Source organism: Oncorhynchus clarkii, chromosome 12, assembly GCF_045791955.1.
Source record: "Oncorhynchus clarkii lewisi isolate Uvic-CL-2024 chromosome 12, UVic_Ocla_1.0, whole genome shotgun sequence".
Classification (NCBI taxonomy): Eukaryota; Metazoa; Chordata; class Actinopteri; order Salmoniformes; family Salmonidae; genus Oncorhynchus; species Oncorhynchus clarkii.
This window is the reverse complement of record NC_092158.1, coordinates 94,165,036-94,185,778: the sequence shown is the minus strand read 5'-3', so window position 1 is coordinate 94,185,778 and position 20,743 is coordinate 94,165,036. Positions and strand designations below refer to the sequence as shown.

Below are 20,743 nucleotides of genomic sequence, written 5' to 3'. Positions count from 1 at the left end.
GGTTGATTTCCTGGTTGGGTTAGGGGTTGATTCCCTGGTTGGGTTAGGGGTTGATTCCCTGGTTGGGTTAGGGGTTGATTCCCTGGTTGGGTTAGGGGTTGATTCCCTGGTTGGGTTAGGGGTTGGTTCCCTGGTTGGGTTAGGGGTTGATTCCCTGGTTGTGTTGGGGGTGGATTCCCTGGTTGGGTTAGGGGGTGGATTCCCTGGTTGGGTTAGGGGTTGATTCCCTGGTTAGCGGTTGATTCCCTGGTTAGCGGTTGATTCCCTGTTTATGGGTTGATTCCCTGGTTGGGTTAGGGGTTGATTCCCTGGTTAGCGGTTGATTCCCTGGTTAGGGGTTGATTCCCTGGTTGTGTTGATTCTCTTGTTCCTGAAGTGTGTGCAGTCTATCACTCCATATCAAGGATAGATATAAATAGTGTTATGAATTAATGTTTTTGTGTGTGTGTGTGTGTGTGTGTGTGATCAGAGAGAGTAAGGAGCTGGCAGAGTTCACCCAGATGCACCCTCCCTTGGTGTCCAGCGCCCTGACCTCTAACCTCATGACCTCCAACCTCATGGTGACTGGAGGCTCCGCCCGCTGGCCCCACGACCCCTCCCCCCTGACCTCTCACCCCTGGATGCCCCGCCAAGGAGCACCGCCCATCTGGCTGTCAGGATCCCCCTACGGTACACAACCACTATACCCACTACACACCCGCTATACCCTCTATAACCACTATGCCCACTACACACACACTACACACCCACTATATCCACTATACCCACTACACACACACACAATATACCCACTACACACCCACTATATCCACTATACCCACACTATTTCCACTATATCCACACTATACCCACTACACACACACTATACCCACTACACACACACACTATATCCACTACACACACACACACTATACCCACCTCACACATTGTACCCACTACACACACACTATACCCACTATATCCACTATACCCACCTCGCACATTGTACCCACTTTACCCACTACACACACACTATACCCACTATACCCACACTATTTACACTATATCCACACTATACTCACTACACACACACACACACATTATTTCCACTATATCCACACTATACCCACTATTTCCACTATATCCACACTATACCCACTATACCCACACTATATCCACTATATCCACACACATACTATATCCACTATACCCACTATATCCACATACACACACTATATCCACTATATCCACACACACACACACTATACACACTATATCCACTTTTCCCACTACACACACACTATATCACACACACACACACACACACACACACACACTATACCCACTATATCCACTACACACATACACACTATACCCACCTCACACATTGTACCCACTTTACCCACTACACACACACTATACCCACTACACACACACTATACCCACTATATCCACTATACCCACCTCACACATTGTACCCACTTTATCCACTACACACACACTTTACCAACTACACACACACTATACCCACTATATCCACTATACCCACCTCGCACATTGTACCCACTTTACCCACTACACACACACACTATACCCACACACACACACACACACACACTATACCCACTATACCCACACACACACTATACCCACTACACACACACACACTATACCCACACACACACACTATACCCACAATACACACACACACTATATCCACCACACACACACACACTATACACACACACTATACCCACTATACCCACTACATACCCACTATACCCACTACACACCCACTATACCCACTATATCCACACACACACACTATATCCACTACACACACACTATACCCACTATACCCACTACACACCCACTATACCCACTATATCCACTATACCCACTATACCCACTACACACCCACTATACCCACTATATCCACACACTATACCCACTATATCCACTCACCCACTATACCCACTATACAGTGCCTTGCGAAAGTATTCGGCCCCCTTGAACTTTGCGACCTTTTGCCACATTTCAGGCTTCAAACATAAAGATATAAAACTGTATTTTTTTGTGAAGAATCAACAACAAGTGGGACACAATCATGAAGTGGAACGACATTTATTGGATATTTCAAACTTTTTTAACAAATCAAAAACTGAAAAATTGGGCGTGCAAAATTATTCAGCCCCCTTAAGTTAATACTTTGTAGCGCCACATTTTGCTGCGATTACAGCTGTAAGTCGCGTGGGGTATGGCTCTATCAGTTTTGCACATCGAGAGACTGACATTTTTTCCCATTCCTCCTTGCAAAACAGCTCGAGCTCAGTGAGGTTGGATGGAGAGCATTTGTGAATAGCAGTTTTCAGTTCTTTCCACAGATTCTCGATTGGATTCAGGTCTGGACTTTGACTTGGCCATTCTAACACCTGGATATGTTTATTTTTGAACCATTCCATTGTAGATTTTGCAATATACGACTGATTGTTGTCCTATGGACAGAGTCTCCCACCTCAGCTGTAGATCTCTGCAGTTCATCCAGAGTGATCATGGGCCTCTTGGCTGCATGTCTGACCAGTCTTCTCCTTGTATGAGCTGAAAGTTTAGAGGGACGACCAGGTCTTGGTAGATTTGCAGTGGTCTGATACTCCTGCCATTTCAATATTATCGCTTGCACAGTGCTCCTTGGGATGTTTAAAGCTTGGGAAATCTTTTTGTATCCAAATCCGGCTTTTAACTTCTTCACAACAGTATCTCGGACCTGCCTGGTGTGTTCCTTGTTCTTCATGATGCTCTCTGCGCTTTTAACGGACCTCTGAGACTATCACAGTGCAGGTGCATTTATACGGAGACTTGATTACACACAGGTGGATTGTATTTATCATCATTAGTCATTTAGGTCAACATTGGATCATTCAGAGATCCTCACTGAACTTCTGGAGAGAGTTTGCTGCACTGAAAGTAAAGGGGCTGAATAATTTTGCACGCCCAATTTTTCAGTTTTTGATTTGTTAAAAAAGTTTGAAATATCCAATAAATGTCGTTCCACTTCATGATTGTGTCCCACTTGTTGTTGATTCTTCACAAAAAAATACAGTTTTATATCTTTATGTTTGAAGCCTGAAATGTGGCAAAAGGTCGCAAAGTTCAAGGGGGCCGAATACTTTCGCAAGGCACTGTGTATATATATATATATCTATCCATTTGACAAATAAGTATAATCTTAGTCTACCCACACAGCCTAACTGCACTGTATCTGTAAGCTGTTGGCCAGAGCGCAGGTGAGCTGTTGGCTAGAGCGCAGGTGAGCTGTTGGCTAGAGCGCAGGTGAGCTGTTGGCTAGAGCGCAGGTGAGCTGTTGGCTAGAGCGCAGGTGAGCTGTTGGCTAGAGCGCAGGTGAGCTGTTGGCTAGAGCGCAGGTGAGCTGTTGGCCAGAGCGCAGGTGAGCTGTTGGCCAGAGCGCAGGTGAGCTGTCGGCCAGAGCGCAGGTGAGCTGTCGGCCAGAGCGCAGGTGAGCTGTCGGCCAGAGCGCAGGTGAGCTGTCGGCCAGAGCGCAGGTGAGCTGTCGGCCAGAGCGCAGGTGAGCTGTCGGCCAGAGCGCAGGTGAGCTGTTGGCCAGAGCGCAGGTGAGCTGTCGGCCAGAGCGCAGGTGAGCTGTCGGCCAGAGCGCAGGTACCCTGTCGGTCCCCCAATATCCTGACCCAGCTGCTGGTCCCCCAATATCCTGACCCAGCTGCTGGTCCCCCAATATCCTGACCCAGCTGCTGGTCCCCCAATATCCTGACCCAGCTGCTGGTCCCCCAATATCCTGACCCAGCTGCTGGTCCCCCAATATCCTGACCCAGCTGCTGGTCCCCCAATATCCTGACCCAGCTACTGGTCCCCCAATATCCTGACCCAGCTGCTGGTCCCCCAATATCCTAACCAAGCTGCTGGTCCCCCAATATCCTGACCCAGCTACTGGTCCCCCAATATCCTGACCCAGCTACTGGTCCCCCAATATCCTGACCCAGCTGCTGGTCCCCCAATATCCTAACCAAGCTGCTGGTCCCCCAATATCCTGACCCAGCTACTGGTCCCCCAATATCTTAACCCTATGAAGAGTTTTTCTATAATGCATTAACAATCTTTCTGTCTCTCTCTCTCTCACTCTCTCTCTCACTCTCTCTCTGTCTCTCTCTCTCTGTCTCTCTGTCTCTCTCTGTCTCTCTCTGTCTCTCTCTGTCTCTCTCTCTCTCACTCTCTCACTCTCTCACTCACTCTCTCTCTCTCTCTCTCTCTCTCTCTCTCTCTCTCTCTCTCTCTCTGTCTCTCTGTCTCTCTGTCTCTCTGTCTCTCTGTCTCTCTGTCTCTCTCTCTCTCTCTCCCGCCCCAGGTTTAGGCCCCTCTCCGCTGCACCAGGCCCTCCCTCCCTACCAGCTGGCCAGAGACCCCCAGTCAGGACAGCTGATGGTCATAGCCACAGAACACATCCCACGCTACGGTACGATGTGAGGATGACTGGGGTTGTGTGGAACACTGCTTTGATCATACATAACCCTACATCGTGTCCCCGTAGGAGGAGATGTGTTGGATGGGGGTGGCGCCCCCCAGTGGCCAGGGGTGTATGGAGCAGGCAGTTCTCTGCAACATGCCGCTCAGCTGCAGATGTTGTCACAGCAACAGATGCTGAGGCAACATGAGCTGGTGATGATTCAACAACATGCTGCTCAGGTCCTGGAGCTGCAGAGGAACGCTCAACTGATGGTGAGGACACACCTGATGCACACCTGATAAACACCTAACTGGTGCTGACACACCTGATGCACACCTGATAAAGACCTAACTGGTGCTGACACACCTGATGCACACCTGATAAACACCTAACTGGTGCTGACACACCTGATGCACACCTGATAAACACCTAACTGGTGCTGACACACCTGATGCACACCTGTTAAAGACCTAACTGGTGCTGACACACCTGATGCACACCTGATAAATACCTAACTGGTGCTGACACACCTGATGCACACCTGATAAAGACCTAACTGGTGCTGACACACCTGATGCACACCTGATAAATACCTAACTGGTGCTGACACACCTGATGCACACCTGATAAACACCTAACTGGTGCTGACACACCTGATGCACACCTGATAAATACCTAACTGGTGCTGACACACCTGATGCACACCTGATAAATACCTAACTGGTGCTGACACACCTGATGCACACCTGACAAAGACCTAACTGGTGCTGACACACCTGATGCACACCTGATAAACACCTAACTGGTGCTGACACACCTGATGCACACCTGATAAATACCTAACTGGTGCTGACACACCTGATGCACACCTGACAAAGACCTAACTGGTGCTGACACACCTGATGCACACCTGATAAACACCTAACTGGTGCTGACACACCTGATGCACACCTGATAAACACCTAACTGGTGCTGACACACCTGATGCACACCTGATAAACACCTAACTGGTGCTGACACACCTGATGCACACCTGTTAAAGACCTAACTGGTGCTGACACACCTGATGCACACCTGATAAACACCTAACTGGTGCTGACACACCTGATGCACACCTGATAAACACCTAACTGGTGCTGACACCTGATGCACACCTAACTAGTGCTGACACACCTGATGCACACCTGATAAACACCTAACTGGTGCTGACACACCTGATGCACACCTGATAAAGACCTAACTGGTGCTGACACACCTGATGCACACCTGATAAAGACCTAACTGGTGCTGACACACCTGATGCACACCTGATAAACACCTAACTGGTGCTGACACACCTGATGCACACCTGATAAACACCTAACTGGTGCTGACACCTGATGCACACCTGACAAAGACCTAACTGGTGCTGACACACCTGATGCACACCTGATAAAGACCTAACTGGTGCTGACACACCTGATGCACACCTGATAAAGACCTAACTGGTGCTGACACCTGATGCACACCTGACAAAGACCTAACTGGTGCTGACACACCTGATGCACACCTGATAAAGACCTAACTGGTGCTGACACACCTGATGCACACCTGTTAAAGACCTAACTGGTGCTGACACACCTGATGCACACCTGATAAACACCTAACTGGTGCTGACACACCTGATGCACACCTGATAAACACCTAACTGGTGCTGACACCTGATGCACACCTAACTAGTGCTGACACACCTGATGCACACCTGATAAACACCTAACTGGTGCTGACACACCTGATGCACACCTGATAAAGACCTAACTGGTGCTGACACACCTGATGCACACCTGATAAAGACCTAACTGGTGCTGACACACCTGATGCACACCTGATAAACACCTAACTGGTGCTGACACACCTGATGCACACCTGATAAACACCTAACTGGTGCTGACACCTGATGCACACCTGACAAAGACCTAACTGGTGCTGACACACCTGATGCACACCTGATAAAGACCTAACTGGTGCTGACACACCTGATGCACACCTGATAAAGACCTAACTGGTGCTGACACCTGATGCACACCTGACAAAGACCTAACTGGTGCTGACACACCTGATGCACACCTGATAAAGACCTAACTGGTGCTGACACACCTGATGCACACCTGATAAACACCTAACTGGTGCTGACACACCTGATGCACACCTGATAAACACCTAACTAGTGCTGACACACCTGATGCACACCTGATAAAGACCTAACTGGTGCTGACACACCTGATGCACACCTGATAAAGACCTAACTGGTGCTGACACACCTGATGCACACCTGATAAACACCTAACTGGTGCTGACACACCTGATGCACACCTGATAAACACCTAACTGGTGCTGACACACCTGATGCACACCTGATAAACACCTAACTGGTACTGACACACCTGATGCACACCTGATAAACACCTAACTGGTGCTGACACACCTGATGCACACCTGATAAACACCTAACTGGTGCTGACACACCTGATGCACACCTGACAAAGACCTAACTGGTGCTGACACACCTGATGCACACCTGATAAACACCTAACTGGTGCTGACACACCTGATGCACACCTGATAAATACCTAACTGGTGCTGACACACCTGATGCACACCTGACAAAGACCTAACTGGTGCTGACACACCTGATGCACACCTGATAAACACCTAACTGGTGCTGACACACCTGATGCACACCTGATAAACACCTAACTGGTGCTGACACACCTGATGCACACCTGATAAACACCTAACTGGTGCTGACACACCTGATGCACACCTGTTAAAGACCTAACTGGTGCTGACACACCTGATGCACACCTGATAAACACCTAACTGGTGCTGACACACCTGATGCACACCTGATAAACACCTAACTGGTGCTGACACCTGATGCACACCTAACTAGTGCTGACACACCTGATGCACACCTGATAAAGACCTAACTGGTGCTGACACACCTGATGCACACCTGATAAAGACCTAACTGGTGCTGACACACCTGATGCACACCTGATAAACACCTAACTGGTGCTGACACACCTGATGCACACCTGATAAACACCTAACTGGTGCTGACACCTGATGCACACCTGACAAAGACCTAACTGGTGCTGACACACCTGATGCACACCTGATAAAGACCTAACTGGTGCTGACACACCTGATGCACACCTGATAAAGACCTAACTGGTGCTGACACCTGATGCACACCTGACAAAGACCTAACTGGTGCTGACACACCTGATGCACACCTGATAAAGACCTAACTGGTGCTGACACACCTGATGCACACCTGATAAACACCTAACTGGTGCTGACACACCTGATGCACACCTGATAAACACCTAACTAGTGCTGACACACCTGATGCACACCTGATAAAGACCTAACTGGTGCTGACACACCTGATGCACACCTGATAAAGACCTAACTGGTGCTGACACACCTGATGCACACCTGATAAATACCTAACTGGTGCTGACACACCTGATGCACACCTGACAAAGACCTAACTGGTGCTGACACACCTGATGCACACCTGATAAACACCTAACTGGTGCTGACACACCTGATGCACACCTGATAAATACCTAACTGGTGCTGACACACCTGATGCACACCTGATAAAGACCTAACTGGTGCTGACACACCTGATGCACACCTGATAAAGACCTAACTGGTGCTGACACACCTGATGCACACCTGATAAACACCTAACTGGTGCTGACACACCTGATGCACACCTGATAAACACCTAACTGGTGCTGACACACCTGATGCACACCTGATAAACACCTAACTGGTACTGACACACCTGATGCACACCTGATAAACACCTAACTGGTGCTGACACACCTGATGCACACCTGATAAACACCTAACTGGTGCTGACACACCTGATGCACACCTGATAAACACCTAACTGGTGCTGACACACCTGATGCACACCTGACAAACACCTAACTGGTGCTGACACACCTGATGCACACCTGATGCACACCTGATGCACACCTAATGCACACCTGATAAACACCTAACTAGTGCTGACACACCTGATGCACACCTGATGCACACCTGATGCACACCTAATGCACACCCAATGCACACCAAATACACACCTGATGCACACCTGATGCCCACCTGATGCACACCTAATACACACCTGATGCACACCTAATACACACCTGACTGGTGTTGACACACCTGATACACACCTGACTGGTGCTGACACACCTAATACACACCTAACTGGTGCTGACACACCTGATACACACCTGATACACACCTAATACACACCTGACTGGTGCTTACACACCCAATACACACCCGATACACACCCCATAACACACCTGATGTACACCTAATACACACCTGACTGGTTTTCACACAGCCAAAACACACCTAACTGGTGCTGACACACCTGCTACACACCTGATACACACCTAACTGGTGCTGACACCTAATACACACCTGACTGGTGTTGACACACCTAATACACACCTAATACACACCTAACTGGTGCTGACACACCTAATACACACCTAATACACACCTAACTGGTGCTGACACACCTCATACACACCTGACTGGTGCTGACACACCTAATACACACCTAACTGGTGCTGACACACCTGATACACACCTAATACACACCTGACTGGTGCTGACACACCCAATACACACCCGATGCACACCCCATAACACACCTGATGTACACCTAATACACACCTGACTGGTTTTGACACAGCCAAAACACACCTAACTGGTGCTGACACACCTGCTACACACCTGATACACACCTAACTGGTGCTGACACCTGATACACACCTAACTGGTGCTGACACACCTGATACACACCTGATACACACCTAACTGGTGCTGACACCTGATACACACCTAACTGGTGCTGACACACCTGATACACACCTGATACACACCTAACTGGTGATGACACACCTGATACACACCTAACTGGTGCTGACACCCCATACACACCTAATACACACCCGATGCACACCTAACAGGTGCTGACACACCTGATACACACCTGACTGGTGCTGACACACCTGATACACACCTGATACACACCTAATACACACCTAATACACACCTGACTGGTGCTGACACACCCAATACACACCTGACTGGTGCTGACACACCCCATACACACCCGATACACACCCAATACACACCTGATACACACCTAACTGGTGCTGACACACCTGATACACACCTAACTGGTGCTGACACACCTGATACACACCTAACTGGTGCTGACACACCTGATACACACCTAACTGGTGCTGACACACCTGATACACACCTAACTGGTGCTGACACACCTGATACACACCTGATACACACCTGACTGGTGCTGACACACCCAATACACACCCAATACACACCTGATACACACCTGATACACACCTGACTGGTGCTGACACACCTGATACACACCTGATACACACCTAACTGTTGCTGACACACCTGATACACACCCGATGCACACCTGACTGGTGCTGACACACCCAATACACACCTGATGCACACCTAACTGGTGCTGACACACCTGATACACACCCAATACACACCTAATACACACCTGACTGGTGCTGACACACCCAATACACACCTGATACATACCTGATACACACCTAACTGGTGCTGACACACCTGATGCACACCTGATGCACACCTGATGCACACCTGATGCACACCTGATGCACACCTGATGCACACCTAACTGCTGGTGAGGTTACACACACACTCTCTCACCCCCCCCAACCCCCTCTCTGTTGTAGGAGCGTCTGAAGGCCAGTGAACAGAGGGCGGAGCTAGAAGAGAAGACCAATAAGAGGAGTTCCGAGCCCAAACCCCGCCCCTCGCCACGCCCCACTCCCTCCCCCTCCCTCCACTGCCATAAAACTCCCCTCCGTTCACCTCCCCCCTCCACCTCCTCCCTCACCCCCCTGTCCTCCCCCAGGCCCACTCTCCAACACCCGGAGGTCCAGAGAGAGAGGTCTCACCCTTCCTCTCCCCTCCCTCGCCCTCCCGCCCCACACTCTGCCTCCCCCCTGAGACCCTCCTCCCCCCTGAGACCCAAGCAGGACGCTGACGAGGAGGAGGAGGAGGGGGGAGAGAGGGGGGAGAAACAGACCACCGCCCCCTATCACCGAATCTACACAGGTGAGCATCCTGTTAAAACTAACTAGAGCAGTAAAAATTACATTCTATTCTGTTATATTGTATTGTTATGTTCTATTCTGTTATATTCTATTACATTCTATTCTGTTATATTGTTATGTTCTATTCTGATATATTCTATTACATTCTATTGTTATGTTCTATTCTGTTATATTCTATTGTTATGTTCTATTCTGTTACATTCTATTGTTATGTTATATTCTATTACATTCTATTGTTATATTCTATTGTTATATTCTATTCTGTTACATTGTATTGTTATGTTCTATTCTGTTATATTCTATTGTTATGTTATATTCTGTTATATTCTATTGTTATGTTCTATTCTGTTACATTGTATTGTTATGTTATATTCTGTTACATTCTATTCTGTTATATTCTATTGTTATGTTCTATTGTTATATTATGTTACATTCTATTCTGTTATATTGTATTGTTACATTCTATTCTGTTATATTCTATTGTTATGTTCTATTGTTATATTATGTTACATTCTATTCTGTTATATTGTATTGTTACATTCTATTCTGTTATATTCTATTGTTATGTTCTATTGTTATATTATGTTACATTGTATTCTGTTACATTCTATTGTTATGTTCTATTCTGTTATATTGTATTGTTATGTTATATTCTATTACATTCTATTGTTATGTTCTATTCTGTTACATTGTATTGTTATGTTCTATTCTGTTATATTCTATTGTTATGTTATATTCTGTTATATTCTATTGTTATATTCTATTCTATTACATTCTATTGTTATGTTCTATTCTGTTACATTGTATTGTTATGTTCTATTCTGTTATATTCTATTGTTATGTTATATTCTGTTATATTCTATTGTTACATTCTATTCTGTTACATTGTATTGTTATGTTATATTCTGTTATATTCTATTGTTATATTATATTATGTTATATTGTATTGTTATGTTATATTCTGTTACATTCTATTGTTATATTATATTGTTATATTCTATTCTTTTCTATTCTGTTATATTCTATTGTTATGTTATATTATGTTATATTGTATTGTTATGGTCTATTCTGTTACATTCTATTGTTATATTATATTGTTATATTCTATTATTTTCTATTCTGTTATATTCTATTGTTATATTCTATTCTGTTACATTGTATTGTTATGGTCTATTCTGTTATATTCTATTGTTATGTTATATTATGGTATATTCTATTGTTATATTCTATTCTGTTACATTGTATTGTTATGGTCTATTCTGTTATATTCTATTGTTATGTTCTATTCTGTTATATTCTATTGTTATGTTATATTCTGTTACATTCTATTGTTATGTTATATTCTGTTACATTCTATTCTGTTATATTCTATTGTTATATTCTATTCTGTTACATTGTATTGTTATGTTCTATTCTGTTATATTCTATTGTTATGTTCTATTCTAATGTTCTATTCTGTTATATTCTATTGTTATATTCTATTCTGTTACATTGTATTGTTATGTTCTATTCTGTTATATTCTATTGTTATGTTCTATTCTGTTATATTCTATTGTTATGTTATATTCTGTTACATTCTATTGTTATGTTATATTCTGTTACATTCTATTCTGTTATATTCTATTGTTATATTCTATTCTGTTACATTGTATTGTTATGTTCTATTCTGTTATATTCTATTGTTATGTTCTATTCTAATGTTCTATTCTGTTATATTCTATTGTTATATTCTATTCTGTTACATTGTATTGTTATGTTCTATTCTGTTATATTCTATTCTGTTACATTGTATTGTTATGTTCTATTCTGTTATATTCTATTCTGTTACATTGTATTGTTATGTTCTATTCTGTTACATTGTATTGTTATGTTCTATTCTGTTACATTGTATTGTTATGTTCTATTCTGTTATATTCTATTCTGTTACATTGTATTGTTATGTTCTATTCTGTTATATTCTATTGTTATGTTCTATTCTGTTCTATTCTAATGTTCTATTCTGTTATATTCTATTGTTATATTCTATTCTGTTATATTGTATTGTTATGCTATATTCTGTTACATTGTATTGTTATGTTATATTATGTTACATTCTATTCTGTTATATTCTATTGTTATATTCTATTCTGTTACATTCTATTGTTATGTTCTATTCTGTTATATTCTATAGTTCTGTTCTATTCTGTTCTATTCTGTTATATTCTATTGTTATATTCTATTCTGTTACATTCTATTCTGTTACATTCTATTGTTATGTTCTATTGTTATATTCTATTCTGTTACATTCTATTCTGTTACATTCTATTGTTATGTTCTATTCTGTTATATTCTATTGTTATGGTATATTCTGTTACATTCTATTCTGTTACATTGTATTGATATGTTCTATTCTGTTACATTCTATTGTTATGTTCTATTCTGTTACTTTCTATTCTGTTACATTGTATTGTTATGTTCTATTCTGTTCTATTCTGTTACATTCTATTGTTATGTTCTATTCTGTTATATTCTATTGTTATATTCTATTCTGTTATATTCTGTTACATTCTATTGTTGTGTTACATTCTATTCTGTTACATTCTATTCTGTTACATTCTATTGTTATATTATATTCTGTTACATTGTATTGTTATGTTATATTCTGTTACATTCTATTCTGTTATATTCTATTATGTTATATTCTATTGTTATATTCTATTCTGTTACATTGTATTGTTATGTTATATTCTGTTACATTGTATTGTTATGTTATATTCTGTTACATTCTATTCTGTTATATTCTATTGTTATGTTCTATTCTGTTACATTGTATTGTTATGTTATATTCTGTTATATTCTATTGTTATATTCTATTATGTTATATTCTATTGTTATGTTCTATTCTGTTACATTGTATTGTTATGTTATATTCTGTTACATTCTATTCTGTTATATTCTATTGTTATGTTCTATTGTTATATTATGTTACATTCTATTCTGTTATATTCTATTGTTATGTTCTATTCTGTTATATTGTATTGTTATGTTCTATTCTGTTACATTGTATTGTTGTGTTCTATTATGTTATATTCTATTGTTATGTTCTATTCTGTTACATTGTATTATGTTCTATTATTCTATTGTTATATTCTATTGTTATATTCTATTGTTATGTTATATTCTGTTACATTCTATTGTTATGTTCTATTCTGTTACATTCTATTCTGTTACATTCTATTCTGTTACATTGTATTATGTTCTATTCTGTTACATTCTATTGTTATGTTCTATTCTGTTACAATCTATTCTGTTACATTGTATTGTTACGTTCTATTCTGTTACATTCTATTGTTATGTTCTATTCTGTTACATTCTATTGTTATGTTCTATTCTGTTATATTCTGTTCTGTTACATTGTATTGTTATGTTCTATTCTGTTATATTCTATTGTTATGTTATATTCTGTTACATTCTATTGTTATGTTACATTCTATTGTTATGTTATATTCTATTGTTATGTTCTATTCTGTTATATTCTATTGTTATGTTATATTCTGTTACATTCTATTCTATTACATTGTATTGTTATGTTCTATTCTGTTCTATTCTGTTACATTCTATTGTTATGTTCTATTCTGTTATATTCTATTATGTTATATTCTGTTACATTCTATTGTTATGTTACATTCTATTGTTATGTTACATTCTATTGTTATGTTACATTCTAGTGTTATGTTATATTCAGTTACATTCTATTGTTATGTTATATTCTATTGTTATGTTCCATTCTATTGTTATGTTCTATTCTGTTACATTCTATTGTTATGTTATATTCTATTGTTATGTTCTATTCTGTTACATTCTATTATGTTATATTCTATTGTTATGTTCTATTCTGTTATATTCTATTCCGTTACATTCTGTTCTGGTATTCTATTGAATTATATTCTATTCTGTTACATTCTATTCTGTTACATTCTATTCTGTTACATTCTATTCTGTTACATTCTATTCTGTTACATTCTATTGAATTATATTCTATTCTGTTACATTCTATTCTGTTACATTCTATTCCGTTACATTCTGTTCTGGTATTCTATTGAATTATATTTTATTCTGTTACATTATATTATGATATTCTATTGTTGTATTATATTATATTCTGTTATAATATAGTGTTGTATTCTAGTGTTGTATTCTATTTTTACATTCTATTCTGTTACATTCTATTCTGTTATTCTATTGTATTCTATTTTTACATTCTATTCTGTTACATTCTATTCTGTTATTCTATTGTATTCTATTTTATTCAGTTATTCTATTGTTCTGTTGAATTCTATTCTCTTATTCTATAGTTGTTCTGTTGAATTCTATTCTCTTATTCTCTAATTGAATTCTATTCTCATTGAATTCTATTCTCTTATTCTCTAATTGAATTCTATTCTTGTATTCTCTAATTGAATTATATTCTCTTCTCTTGTTGAATTCTATTCTCTTATTCTCTAATTGAATTCTATTCTCTTATTCTCTTGTTGAATTATATTGTTGAATTCTATTCTCTTGTTGAATTCTAGTCTCTTCTATTCTGTTAAATTCTGTTTTGTTGTCTCTATATATGACCGGTCTCTCTATATGACCGGTCTCTCTATATGACCGGTCTCTCTATATGACCGGTCTCTCTATATGACCGGTCTCTCTATATGACCGGTCTCTCTATATGACCGGTCTCTCTATATGACCGGTCTCTCTATATATAGAGACCGGTCTCTCTATATGACCGGTCTCTCTATATATAGAGACCGGTCTCTCTATATGACCGGTCTCTCCATATGACCGGTCTCTCCATATGACCGGTCTCTCCATATGACCGGTCTCTCTATATGACCGGTCTCTCTAGATGACCGGTCTCTCTAGATGACCGGTCTCTCTAGATGACCGGTCTCTCTAGATGACCGGTCTCTCTAGATGACCGGTCTCTCTAGATGACCGGTCTCTCTAGATGACCGGTCTCTCTATATGACCGGTCTCTCTATATGACCGGTCTCTCTATATGACCGGTCTCTCTATATGACCGGTCTCTCTATATGACCGGTCTCTCTATATGCACCACTGCTTGATGAGAGGGATCATGTGTGTTATTTACCTGTCCCTTTGTTTGTGTGTGGACAGATATCACCCCTGGTTACCGTTACCAGTCCATCACCGCGCCGTTCAGCGCCCTATTCCCCCCCCGCCCCCTCCCCCAACCAGCAGGGGGTAACAAACACCCCTCGGTCTCCTCCCTGCCGCCTCTTCTCCGGGCCACAGCTCCAGACGCGAAGCCTCGGGGCCTGGAACTCCGGCCAGACCAGGAGACCACGCTGAAGCATGACCCCGACCAGGAGCCACCCCAGCTGGGCATGAGTCCTGCTGCCCTGGACCCTCAGCTCCGGACCTCCAGCCCTCCAACCCTCAGCCAAATAGAGAGAGACGGAGAGTCAAGCCTCAAACACACACATCTCACCCACACACACACACAATTACACACACGTCCCAGCCTTACACACCCACACAAACACACCAGCCTCCACTCAGCCCCCCAGCCCTGTCCTCCTCTACCCCCCACACAGCCACACAAACACACCAGCGTTAGCCTCCCCTCAACCCCCCAGCCCTGTCCTCCTCTACCATCCACACAGCCACACAAACACACCAGCGTTAGCCTCCCCTCAGCCCCCAAGCCCTGTCCTCCTCTACCATCCACACAGCCACACAAACACACCAGTGTTAGCCTTCCCTCAGCCCCCAAGCCCTGTCCTCCTCTACCATCCACACAGCCACAAGAACAACAGACCGAGGAGGAAGAGGAGGAGGCAGGAGCGGTCAAGATGGAGGTGTTGACCTACGGCTGCCGAGGAGCCTATCAGCTTCCACCGTCCGTCCCGAAGGTGGAGACTAAACCAGAGGTCACAGAGAAGTCGAGCCCCGCCCATTACCCATCATGCACCACGGCAAGCTCCGAGCGACCGGCCTTTAGACCCAGCCCCGACACACACGCATCCGCTCCTCCCCCCCCCTCTCCCTGCCCTCCCTCTCCCTCCCCTCTAAACATCGTCCCTGATGACCCCATGGCTGGTATGATGACGCTGTTGGCTGCCAGTCAGATGCCCCAGGCTGCCCCCCCTGCCCTACCCACCCTGCCCCAGACAGAGGCCTCCTCACTGGGGAGAGATGTGTCCAGTCCTGGGTGTCTGGAGGTCTGGGCTCTGGAGGGGATGACTCTACTCAGCGACATGGCCTCACTAGAGATGGATAGGATACAGCTGGAGCAGGGTGAGGAGGAGGAGGAGGAGGAGGTGGGGCGAGAGGAAGGAGGGAGGGTAGAGGAGAGGAAGGAGGGAGGGGGAAGGAGGGGGGAGAAGGAGAAGAGAGGGGGAGAACGGTTTGAATGTGACTAATTCAAAAAGTTCCTACACTGAATCTAATGCTGTGTCTGTTTCTCTCTGTGTTTGTCTGTCTGTTTCTCTCTGTGTGTGTGTCTGTTTCTCTCTGTGTGTGTGTCTGTTTCTCTCTGTGTTTGTCTGTCTGTTTCTCTCTGTGTGTGTGTCTGTTTCTCTCTGTGTGTGTGTGTGTGTGTTTCTCTGTGTGTGTGTCTGTGTTTCTCTCTGTGTGTGTGTCTGTGTTTCTCTCTGTGTGTGTGTCTGTGTTTCTCTCTGTGTGTGTGTGTGTGTGTGTTTCTCTCTGTGTGTGTGTCTGTTTCTCTGTGTGTGTGTCTGTTTCTCTCTGTGTGTGTGTCTGTTTCTCTCTGTGTGTGTGTCTGTGTTTCTCTGTGTGTGTGTGTGTGTGTTTCTCTCTGTGTGTGTGTCTGTTTCTCTCTGTGTGTGTGTCTGTTTCTCTCTGTGTGTGTGTGTCTGTTTCTCTCTGTGTGTGTGTGTCTGTTTCTCTCTGTGTGTGTGTGTCTGTTTCTCTGTGTGTGTGTGTCTGTTTCTCTCTGTGTGTGTGTCTGTCTGTTTCTCTCTCTGTGTTTGTCTGTCTGTTTCTCTGTGTGTGTGTGTGTGTGTCTGTTTCTCTGTGTGTGTGTGTGTGTATGTTTCTCTCTGTGTTTGTCTGTCTGTTTCTCTCTGTGTGTGTGTGTCTGTTTCTCTCTGTGTGTGTGTCTGTTTCTCTCTGTGTGTGTGTGTGTGTGTGTTTCTCTCTGTGTGTGTGTCTGTTTCTCTGTGTGTGTGTGTCTGTTTCTCTGTGTGTGTGTGTCTGTTTCTCTGTGTGTGTGTGTCTGTTTCTCTCTCTCTGTGTTTGTCTGTCTGTTTCTCTCTGTGTGTGTGTGTGTCTGTCTGTTTCTCTGTGTGTGTGTGTATGTTTCTCTCTCTGTGTTTGTCTGTGTTTCTCTGTGTGTGTGTGTGTCTGTTTCTCTCTCTGTGTTTGTCTGTCTGTTTCTCTGTGTGTGTGTGTCTGTTTCTCTCTGTGTGTGTGTGTGTATGTTTATCTGTGTATGTTTCTCTCTGTGTGTGTCTGTTTCTGTGTGTGTGTGTGTGTGTAGGTGAGGTGTTGTGTGGTCTTGACAGCCTGTTAGAGGCAGGTAGAAAGGTGTTGCTGGAGGCCATTGAGAGCCAGTCTCACATCGACCTCCCCAGACAACTACACCCCAGCAAGACCTACAGCTGGAGGATGAGGACAGACCCACAGGAGGTACCACACTGTAGACCTGGGGGGATGAGGACAGACCCACAGGAGGTACCACACTGTAGACCTGGGGGGATGAGGACAGACCCACAGGAGGTACCACACTGTAGACCTGGGGGGATGAGGACAGACCCACAGGAGGTACCACACTGTAGACCTGGGGGGATGAGGACAGACCCACAGGAGGTACCAGACTGTAGACCTGGGGGGATGAGGACAGACCCACAGGAGGTACCACACTGTAGACCTGGGGGGATGAGGACAGACCCACAGGAGGTACCACACTGTAGACCTGGGGGGATGAGGACAGACCCACAGGAGGTACCACACTGTAGACCTGGGGGGATGAGGACAGACCCACAGGAGGTACCACACTGTAGACCTGGGGGGATGAGGACAGACCCACAGGAGGTACCACACTGTAGACCTGGGGGGATGAGGACAGACCCACAGGAGGTACCAGACTGTAGACCTGGGGGGATGAGGACAGACCCACAGGAGGTACCACACTGTAGACCTGGGGGGATGAGGACAGACCCACAGGAGGTACCACACTGTAGACCTGGGGGGATGAGGACAGACCCACAGGAGGTACCACACTGTAGACCTGGGGGGATGAGGACAGACCCACAGGAGGTACCACACTGTAGACCTGGGGGGATGAGGACAGACCCACAGGAGGTACCACACTGTAGACCTGGGGGGATGAGGACAGACCCACAGGAGGTACCAGACTGTAGACCTGGGGGGATGAGGACAGACCCACAGGAGGTACCAGACTGTAGACCTGGGGGGATGAGGACAGACCCACAGGAGGTACCAGACTGTAGACCTGGGGGGATGAGGACAGACCCACAGGAGGTACCAGACTGTAGACCTGGGGGGATGAGGACAGACCCACAGGAGGTACCAGACTGTAGACCTGGGGGGATGAGGACAGACCTACAGGAGATACCAGACTGTAGACCTGGGGGGATGAGGACAGACCCACAGGAGGTACCAGACTGTAGACCTGGGGGGATGAGGACAGACCCACAGGAGGTAACACACTGTGTGTGTGTGTGTGTCCAGCAGCTCTTCAGTAAGCTGTGTGTGGAGGTGTGTGATGGAGGGGAGTCTCAGCATCGGATGAGATTAGCGGAGCTACAGAGGCAGTACAAGGACAAACAGAGACAACTGGACCGGCTGCAGAGACGCTCTGACACCCAGTGAGTAAGACAGACAGACAGACAGACAGAACTAGACAAGCTGCAGAGACGCTCTGACACTCAGTGAGTAACACACACAGAGAGACAGACTGGCAGGTCCTCTCTAATCACTGTTCTCTTCCTGTTCAGAGAGGTTCAGCAGCAGGAGGAGGAGAGGCGGAGTCTAACCAGACGTGGGCGGGGCCGACCTAGGAAGAGGAAACGTGTAGCGACGCCCCCTGGCAAGATGGAGTCCCGGACAGGGAAGTAAGTGGAACGACTGCTGTTATGAGCCTCCAGAGTGTTTTCACAAAGCTTTGGCTTTTGTTGTGTCACAACCTGAATTTAACATGGATTCAAGTTGAAATGTTGTCACAACCTGAATTTAACATGGATTCAAGTTGAAATGTTGTCACAACCTGAATTTAACATGGATTCAAGTTGAAATGTTGTCACAACCTGAATTTAACATGGATTCAAGTTGAAATGGTTGGAGTTGCTTACCAAGAAGACAGGGAATGTTTTGTACAATCCAGGTGTGTTAAGCACTTAAGAGAATTACTATTATTATTACAATTATAATTATTACCCAGAAAGACTCTCAGCTGTAAAATCCAAAGGTGATTCTAACATCTATTGACTCGGGTGTGAATACTTATGTAAAATTAGATACTGATACTGTGTTTCTCTGTGTTTATAGCTGTCATTGAGACTGAATGAGGACAGGCTGATACTGTGTTTCTCTGTGTGTTTATAGCTGTCATTGAGACTGAATGAGGACAGGCTGATACTGTGTTTATAGCTGTCATTGAGACTGAATGAGGACAGGCTGATACTGTGTTTATAGCTGTCATTGAGACTGAATGAGGACAGGCTGATACTGTGTTTCTCTGTGTGTTTATAGCTGTCATTGAGACTGAATGAGGTCAGGCTGATACTGTGTTTCTCTGTGTGTTTATAGCTGTCATTGAGACTGAATGAGGACAGGCTGATACTGTGTTTCTCTGTGTGTTTATAGCTGTCATTGAGACTGAATGAGGACAGGCTGATACTGTGTTTATAGCTGTCATTGAGACTGAATGAGGACAGGCTGATACTGTGTTTCTCTGTGTGTTTATAGCTGTCATTGAGACTGAATGAGGTCAGGCTGATACTGTGTTTCTCTGTGTGTTTATAGCTGTTATTGAGACTGAATGAGGACAGGCTGATACTGTGTTTCTCTGTGTGTTTATAGCTGTCATTGAGACTGA

General features: G+C 44.1%; 1 protein-coding gene across 1 annotated transcript in view; it reads left to right on the top strand.

The window, feature by feature from the left end:
• LOC139421676 (trinucleotide repeat-containing gene 18 protein-like) overlaps nucleotides 1-20,743 on the top strand; it is a 98,377-nt gene that overhangs the window by 31,128 nt on the left and 46,506 nt on the right. The window contains exons 7-14 of the mRNA XM_071172767.1: nucleotides 470-669; nucleotides 4,358-4,465; nucleotides 4,541-4,728; nucleotides 10,285-10,669; nucleotides 15,817-16,959; nucleotides 18,164-18,312; nucleotides 19,378-19,514; nucleotides 19,644-19,760. Coding sequence (XP_071028868.1) covers nucleotides 470-669; nucleotides 4,358-4,465; nucleotides 4,541-4,728; nucleotides 10,285-10,669; nucleotides 15,817-16,959; nucleotides 18,164-18,312; nucleotides 19,378-19,514; nucleotides 19,644-19,760 — 2,427 coding nt within the window. The remainder of the gene's footprint in view (nucleotides 1-469; nucleotides 670-4,357; nucleotides 4,466-4,540; nucleotides 4,729-10,284; nucleotides 10,670-15,816; nucleotides 16,960-18,163; nucleotides 18,313-19,377; nucleotides 19,515-19,643; nucleotides 19,761-20,743) is intronic.